At 35.7% G+C, this 8,741-nt stretch overlaps 1 protein-coding gene across 1 annotated transcript; it reads left to right on the top strand.

The window, feature by feature from the left end:
• The first annotated feature begins 6,513 nt into the window (after positions 1-6,513).
• LOC147540593 (tRNA/rRNA methyltransferase (SpoU) family protein) lies at positions 6,514-8,624 on the top strand. Its single transcript, XM_086644745.1, has one exon. The coding sequence runs from the start codon at positions 6,823-6,825 to the stop codon at positions 8,509-8,511; it is 1,689 nt and encodes a 562-aa protein (XP_086500871.1). The 5' UTR covers positions 6,514-6,822; the 3' UTR covers positions 8,512-8,624.
• The last annotated feature ends 117 nt before the right edge of the window (positions 8,625-8,741 follow it).

Genomic DNA, 8,741 nt, shown 5'->3' with positions numbered 1-8,741 from the left:
GGACGGGCTACGGGCCCTAAATATGTTGAATTTGTCCGGCCCGATCCGCCCGACTCCCTATCGCGGGCTCGGCTTATCCGAGCCCGATCCGCCCGAGTCCGACTCATAGTTGCCCGAGCCCGTCCGAACCCGTCCGATTCCCACCCCTAAACTCAAGTAATAATTACCTTTCCTAATATCAAAACAAAAATATTAGAAAAATTAGTTATTTCTACGCAAGGTTACCAGATTCGCTGGTCATAGTGGCGTACTGCGATCTGGTTCGTGCGTACCCTTTTAGGGTGCGTTCGCGTACCAGATAGCGGGTAGGACCGAACTCTAATCATGGAGTCAAGAGGAAGATAGAAGGAAGTGCAAAAAAAATTAGTTTTCGTAGAAAAAAGAGAGAAAACACTGTGTTTTCTTTTGGACAGTTCATCTTCTAGAGTCTCACGGTCCACATCAAGAATAATAGAGAGAGAAAGTGATGAAGAAGAGAAACAGTAGATAATAAAAAAGAGGGTTTAGTTTATAAAAGTAGGGGTTCCTTCTCCAACCATTAGATCATGAAAAGACCATCCCATTTGTTTACCTTTGTAGTACAACTCATCTATCTTGGTGTTGCCACACAATATATTATTACCTTTAAGGTATAGGTAATAAAGATCAGTACTATACTAGGAGTATTTTTTTTGGTCAATAATTTTTTCTAGGGAAGTTTTCTGGTAAATTACTAAAAAAAAATGTAACCTGTTCTATTGTATCGGGAACTTCCCAATTAATCAAGGTGTACCTTAATCAATTCTTTATTTCTTATATCCAACAATACCAATTAATAATTATATACTAATGTAGATTATTGAGTAAACTCATATAGCGTAGCGAAATAGCGTCCCCTAACGAATTGTGTACCGAAAAAATATACTCCGGCGTATCGGATACTCTCAACGTAACGTACCCGTATTGCGTTCCAGGTAACCTTGTTTCTACAACGAGTGGATTCCACAAGGCCTACTACCCAAGTCAATTGGATTAATTTTCTGACTTGGTACTTTTCATTTCACCTCAAAGTTGATTTTCCGTTAGTCAGAACATTAGAGTAAGGTGTTGTTTGTTTTTTAAAATTTTCAGATCTGAAATCTGGATCGGAATTCAATTCAAATTTCAGATGTTTGTTTTTGTATTTAGTAGAGGGAGAAACTGAATTAGGAATTTAGAGAGATTTCATGGAATCGATTATTGAAACATCATCACTCATTGTTACCCATTATTCAGATTTCATTGAATCGATTTGGGATTAGGGTTTTCGATCTTCTTTCTTTCTATTTCTCTCATTGCCATAAAAAATAGTAAACAAAGATAGATCATCACTCATTGTTACCTATTATAGAGAGTGGCTGTTGAGAAAGAGAGAGAACGAGATGAGGGAGGGATTAGGGTTTTTTATGACATTTTAGATTTAAAAAAACAAACACTAAATTTATAAAATTCAGATTCAGCCAATTTCAGATTCAGATTCAGACATATAAAAAACAAACAGTACCTAAGAGTATCAAGAGATTTCCAAGATATTATCTTTGAAGGAATAAACAAGTTTTGAATGAAACCCTAATTCTGGTGGCAAATAACCAGATAATTTGTTCTTAAAAACCCTAGTATCAATTTAAATCAAGATTCAATAAACTACCAATTTCTGTAGGAATATCATCAATTAAACTAGTATTCCTCATCCACAAAATCCTCAAAATTTTCAATTTACTCAATTCAATCGGAATCTTTAAAGGTAAGAAAGGTTTATAGACAAGTTCAAGAATTCGATAAGTTACCTATTTCAGGGGAGAAAGAACCGTTGAATGAATTTCCGAAGAGCTGAGAAGTCTTTAGTGGCTGAATCTGACTGATCGAAGCTGGAATATCACCGAACAAGTTATTAGCTCCAAGATTCAGTAGTATCAAACTTGATGAAATCTGATCAATATCATCAGGAATCGGTCCGATCAAGTAGTTCTGACCTAGATCAAGAACTTGAAGTTTAGAACATTTATAAAGAGATCTTGGAAATTCTCCAGGTATATATTTCATATACAGATCAATCTCAATCAGATTTTTCAAATCAGAAATGAAATCTGGAATTTCATTTCTGATATCAATATTTTGAAGTTTGATTCCGATAACAGATCCAATTTCATTACAAGTGATTCCATTCCAGTGAGATGATTTTGATGAAATGTTCCAAGAAACAAGTGCTGGTAAAATTCCCCATTCTTTCTTGAGTTTTATTAGGGTTTCTTGTTCTTGATCATTTTGTTTCTGTGAGTTTACTGTGATGAGGAGAGAGAGAGAGGAGACTAGAAGTAGAGAGAGGAAGATTCTAGGGTTTAATTTCGACATTGTTGAGAACTGAGAAACTCAGTGAAGAGATTTTCTAGGGGTTTGTTTTTGTCAATTGGGTTCTTTGCCGGGAAACTGCTGGATTTTATGAGTGCGGGAAAAAGAAAAGTCAAATATTTGACTATTAACTTTAAAAGAAAACTTTTTGATTTAGTATCAACAACATAATACAACCGAAATGAGGTAACCGATTCTCAACAAAAAAAAAGAAAAAAGAAATGAGGTAACGAAATGAGGTGTGTTGTATGACGTCAATTGTACTCGTGTAATTCAATTGTTTCAAAAAGGAAAATTAGTTTGGGCCTTTGACTAACAATTTGATAGAAGAAATATAATCCTTTTATTCTTTTCGACTCTACTCTTCTTCGAATTTGGGTTCTTGCTTAAACTTTAACGAATCCACGTTGAAATTCAGAATTACAAGTTCGACATTCTGTGGGGGTGTAAGTCTATCAATTGTTATTTTGTGCTATTTAAGACAATTGTATGACAGTTATGAGCATATTTCATCATTGTGATGCACCTAAGCCTATTGATGTACGATGTATGATTGTGTATTATTTTCATACAATTTTATTCAAAAACCACTTCATTCTTCATCTAGTTTTGAATCTCTTTCTCTCTTCCCTTTTGCTTACTCTTCTTTTCTCTCTCTACTCTTCTCTCCTATGTGTCTCGAAAACTTCAAAAATGGTTGACGGGTAAAGTTGGAAAGAAATAAAAATCTAACTTTGTGATATAGTTAAGGAGTCAAGACGGCATACTAGATTACTTAGGGCAAGTCCAATGTGGGGCTCGGGCTCCCAATTTTGGGAGCCCTTGATTTTTAGGAGCCCCGGAGCTTTTCTCAATTCCAACGTCGGACTCCTAACAGGGGCTCCCAAATCTAAATTATGTACGTGTGCAATGTACGTGTGCGGACTTTTAATTTCAATTTTCAACTATAAATTATTAATTTTAAATATAAAATTGAAATTTAATATTATGAAGGAATTTTGAAAAGATAAAAAAAATTAAAAAAAGAAAAAAATAGAGAAATGATTGGAAAAACAAATTTAAAACAATTCATATTTTTTGAAAAAAAATTAGTTTAAAAAAAAATTTTAAAAAAATAAAAAGAAGTGGGGTGGATCCCCTAATATGGCCGTTGGGAGACCCCAACGACCATATTTGGGGCTGGGAGCCCCCCAGCCCGGGCTCCCATTTGGGAGCCAGAGAGCATGGGGCTCCCAACCCCACCGGGAGCCCAGCCCCGGGGCTCCCGGGTTGGAGCATGTGGGCTGGGGCTCCCAAATTTTGAATTTGGGAGCCCTAGCCCCCCCCCCCACATTGGAGTTGCTCTTAAAGGGGCCTTCAAAAAAAAAAAAAAAAAAAAGATCACCCCCCCCCCCCCCACATTGGAGTTGCTCTTAAAGGGGCCTTCAAAAAAAAAAAAAAAAAAAAGATTACTTAAAGGGGGAAATAGCCACTAGGTCACTTTTATGGGTAAAAATTGAATTATCATTATAGTTATGAGTTATCCTTAATTATTAGATAAGCACTTGATAATTAATAATCAAAACATGTTTTTCATTGTTCTTTCCCATTTTTTTATTGCTCCAAATGGGCAAACCACCTTGTGATGACTAAAAAAAAGTTGTTTTGAAATATTCTCTCACTTTCTAGCTTGTCAAAATTAGATTAATATTCTGTATGTCACAGGACATAAACAAAGATAAGAACCAAATATTGTTCTAGAATGGTTTAGATTAAATATTTAAATACCTTTTGACTTTGAAATTCTAGCGTAAATGAATAATAGTACTGAAACACCATGATTTACAGAGAAGGAAATGCTGCTACTGACCGGCTAGCAAGTGAAGGTTGCTCATTGGCAACTGCTAATCGCCTAATTTTATTCTATCTTATGTCCACAAAGATGTAAATGGTATTTCTTCGTATAGGTTTAAATGACTTTAATTCTTAGGTACGTTATGAGATCTCTCGTTATTAGGGTTAGGCTTAAGTCTCCCCTTCTATTTGTAACTTTTTTCATTTATTAATGATGTCATTTATGAGGATGACTTATGAATTTTTGTTCTAGATCTTCTCTAGTCCAGTTCAATGTAGTTGTAGGACAATACATTATTACATACTGAATTGTATAAAATATGTTTGAAATTTTGAATGGGGTGGCGGCTGGTGAGAGAAAGGGACAGGGAACTATTTTTCTTCTTTTTCTTTTGTATGAATACTAGGGTATATCCCGTGCCCCAGGGCACGGACACTTGAGAGAGAGATTTTAATTAGTTATTATTTTATTGAGAGAAAGATTTTTATTAGTTATTATTTTTTTGTTTCTTTTCTCTTAAATTAGTTATTATTTTATTGAGAGAGAGATTTTAATTTCTTCTTTTAATCCTTGAAATTTATTTTGTTTCTTTTTTTCTTAAATTAGAATTTTTATTTTTAAGAAGGAAATGATTATTGTTTTTTAAATAGGTAACTTTATTTCTACGAAGGACTATATTTTAAATTTTGAGAAGGGCTTCTAGACAATATGCATAATTAAATAAGGATGTTTGTCCCAGTCATCGTTTTCCCTTCTGTTTTATATAATAGATATGTCCAAGACTAGAGCTTCTCTCTCTATACTTAGAGAGAGAAAGTAGATCTGAAAAAATACTTTCAAAATTTGGGTGTTTTTCTTGTTTCAATTCAATTTCAATTCACTCTCATCTTAAAAAATCCTTCAGCAAATCCAATCTGCAATCGAATCGGTTTGGTTGATCACATCTATAGCAATTTCCTTTCTTCATTCACCGATTTAATCTATTTATATCATACACCATAACCTAGGTTTTCTTAAATCAAATTTAGATCTAACAAATCAAACCTAGGTTTTCTTAAATCAAATTTAGATCTATCAAATCAAACAACCTTATGGAAAAAAGATAACTTGATAATCTAGTATCTTCCTAACAATTTCGACATTAAAGCTTCATCAGCCGAAAGAATAGCGAAATACAGCAACTTGGAAGTGAAAAGGCTTTCATCACTCTAATCAACATCATCTTCAATCAAGGGGTTCTCTAAATCATAGAGAAAATTCACAGCAGTAAGCTCTTCATCTACATGCAAGGGGAGTTCTTCATACCTCTATATATTTCTCTTATTAATAGCCTTGATTATTAGTATCTTCCTACCTTTATCATGTGTTTTGGTGATCTGAATTCATTTTTTCTCCATCTTAGCCATGAAGTTTTTGTTGCTTATCTTCCATATCTTTCTTTGGCGACTACCTTTGTATATGTGGATCATATAGATTTAACCTTCCATTCTATCGGACCGTAATTATAAGCATATATCAATATTTTCCCTTCAATCCCGGTCTGCACTCAACTTTGTATTTTAATCGCCATCCTCGTCGTGCAGTTGATGTTTCTTATCTTTCAGCTCACTTTTTGTTGAGTTCAGGTGTCTTTGGTAACTTTATAGATTTAATTCTGATTCCAATCTCTGTAACATGTTCACTTCCATCCCTTTTCGCAATTTTATTGCGATCCTTTGTCGGATTAGCAGGGTATTCATACTCGGGCTATGACGGCGATCCCATTTACCAGGTGTCTGAACTATTTCTACATTGTAGAATTCGTTCGGATATGGTCTCTGTATATGGAGAATACTGGCGGGATACCCCGGAGTCATCCTATGATTCCATCTTGCAGACACCCTTGTTTCCACCCTTGTTTCTTTCGGAAATTTTGGGTGAATGTTTAATCCATCTTAAGTGTTACAAGAAGTTAGATACGAGTTTCATCTCTATAGATACCAGACGGACTATCAAGACTAAATACTGCATCGAACTCAAGAAGAGATATCAGCATTGCAAGCCACAGAATGAAGACTGCTCTACAAACCGAAGTTATACAGTTCACCTCTTCAGTTCTGATATTTTGTTGTACTATTTAAATTACTGTATTTGTATTTTTCTTTTTAGCTTACTGTAATAGACTCTTTATGTTAATGTATTCTCTTCAACAAAAAAAAAAATATGTCCAAGACTCATCACCAGACTAGAATTCACTCCCGAGGCTGTGGGCTGTGGCCGACAGAGTATCTCTATTGTATATTAAAACCGTGTCGACAACGTGTCTCAGGCCGTGATTTTGACTGGGCATACTATCATTGGTGATGGTGGAAATGCACACACTTATAAGGACACACATTCCTCCATCGATACCAAATACAACTTTTGGGTGCCAATAGACAAGAGCCCTCCAATAGCAACAAACATGGGTGCCCCTAGTCCTCTTAGGATTTAATACAGCCCAAATTAGAAGAAGAAGAAAAAAAACACGCCTCTCTTCTGTTTCATGGAATCCCAACAGTGATGAACCAGTGAAGATTCTCACCAAGATCATCCAACCCACCCAGGTCTCTCTCTCTCTCTCTATCTCTCTCTCTAGTTTAATGGTTATCATGTACTGTAACTTAGTGAAAACCCAAGCATTTCCACTTATCTCCAAGATTTCTTCACGACAATCATGTTTGAAACCTTCTCTTAGATTCAAAACTCAATCTTTTCCAGTGGGTAGTAATGGGTTTAATCCAAAACCCTCTGATTCTTTCAATAAACTAAACCCCACAACAAACCTAGATAACTTTCAAGTAGTTCAACCCAGAAAGTTTTCATCTAGGGTTTATAGAAAAGAGCAAGAAAATCATGATTGGGTAGAGAAGAAAACTAGAAATTTCTCAAATGGAGTTCATGTAGAAGAAATTGAACAGAGACCCAGAGTTAATTATAGAGGTAGAAATTTCTCTAACGGAGAAGATAGAGTTAGAGGAACAACTAGAAAAACCCTTCCTTGGATTTCAGGAAATAAAACTAGACAAGGTAAAAGTTTGGATAAGGTGAGTTCGAAAGAAAGTAGTCGTTCTTCTTGGGTAGAATCTGCAGATAATTTTTTGTCGAAAAATGGTGGAAACGAATCTATAGAGATAGAGAGTAGGGTTAGGAGAGTAGACACATTAGAAACTCGTAACGAATCAGTCGAAAAGGATGAATCTTGGGTACCCGAGGAAAAAGATGAAGAAGTTGTTGACGATAATCCTAGATGGGATAGGATTAGAACTAGGTATAGAAGAGTGAATGATAATGAATATGGTTTTGAAAATCCAGATAATCGTAGATGGAACAAACAAGAAGATTGGGGTAGAAAAACATGGAAAGAAGCTACAGAATCGACATTGCCGAAGATGAGTGGAGAAGGAATTTACGGGGTTGGACCTGTGTTAGCTGCATTATCGTCTGGAAGAAGAGAGTTTTATACTTTATATGTTCAAGAAGGATTAGATTTGAGTAGTAATAATAGGAAGAAGAAGGACAAGAAAGGGTTCGAAAAAGTTTTGAGAATAGCTAAGAAACTAGGGTTACCCACAAAAGAAACTCCGAAGCACGACCTAAATATGCTTGTTGATAATCGTCCCCATCAAGGATTAGTTCTTGATGCATCTCCGTTGGAAATGATAAAAATTCGAGAACTAGAACCAGTAGGGAGTGAAGCAGAAAAGGGTCAACTTTGGGTTGCTTTAGATGAAGTCACAGACCCACAAAACCTAGGAGCTATTATTCGATCTTCGTATTTTTTTGGAGCTCAAGGTGTAATTCTATGTGCGAAAAATTCAGCTCCATTGAGTGGAGTTGTTAGTAAAGCTAGTGCAGGGTCACTTGAACTAATGGAGCTTCGATCTTGTAAGAATATGATGCAGTTTTTGACATCGTCAGCTGATAATGGATGGCGAGTTCTCGGAGGATCAGTTTCTTCAAGAGCTATTCCGTTGAATGAAATTCCGCCTGGTGCTCCAACAATTCTTGTATTGGGAAGTGAAGGAACTGGATTGAGACCTCTAGTTGAAAGATCTTGTACTGATTTGGTTAGAATACCCGGAAACATTCCATTGGATATTACTGCTGTGGATGATGAAGATGAGAACACGGGGGAGGTGGACCGTGGTTGCTCAGGCGAAGAATTCCGTTCTTTTTTGGCGGTGGAGAGCTTGAATGTTAGTGTTGCTGCCGGCGTTCTTCTTCATCATTTGGTCGGAAACTACAACGATCACCACTTAGGTAATAATCTTGATAATGTACTTGACTAGTTGTTGTTTCTATAGGTTTTCGACGTCAATATTCATTGTTGTTTTTGTATTTCCGTCGAGAAGAACAAGTTCGATTCAAATTATTTAAAGTGGGTATGTGTTTTGATTGGTAATCTTCATTATTGTTGTTAACTATATTTATGCAGTGAATTGATCCGATGTTTAAAAATGGCGTTATAATGGGGTATAACAGCCATTTTGCGGGAATAATATATCACTGTGACAGTTCC

The sequence above is a fragment of the Eschscholzia californica genome, unplaced genomic scaffold (genome assembly GCF_041429995.1).
Source record: "Eschscholzia californica isolate CP2 unplaced genomic scaffold, dmEscCali1.0.p SCAF_5, whole genome shotgun sequence".
Classification (NCBI taxonomy): domain Eukaryota; kingdom Viridiplantae; phylum Streptophyta; class Magnoliopsida; order Ranunculales; family Papaveraceae; genus Eschscholzia; species Eschscholzia californica.
This window is presented reverse-complemented; position numbering and strand designations above follow the sequence as displayed.

Coding starts and splice junctions, on each gene's coding strand:
- LOC147540593 (XM_086644745.1), top strand. CDS start 6,823: ATGGTTATCATGTACTGTAACTTAGTGAAAACCCAAGCATTTCCACTT.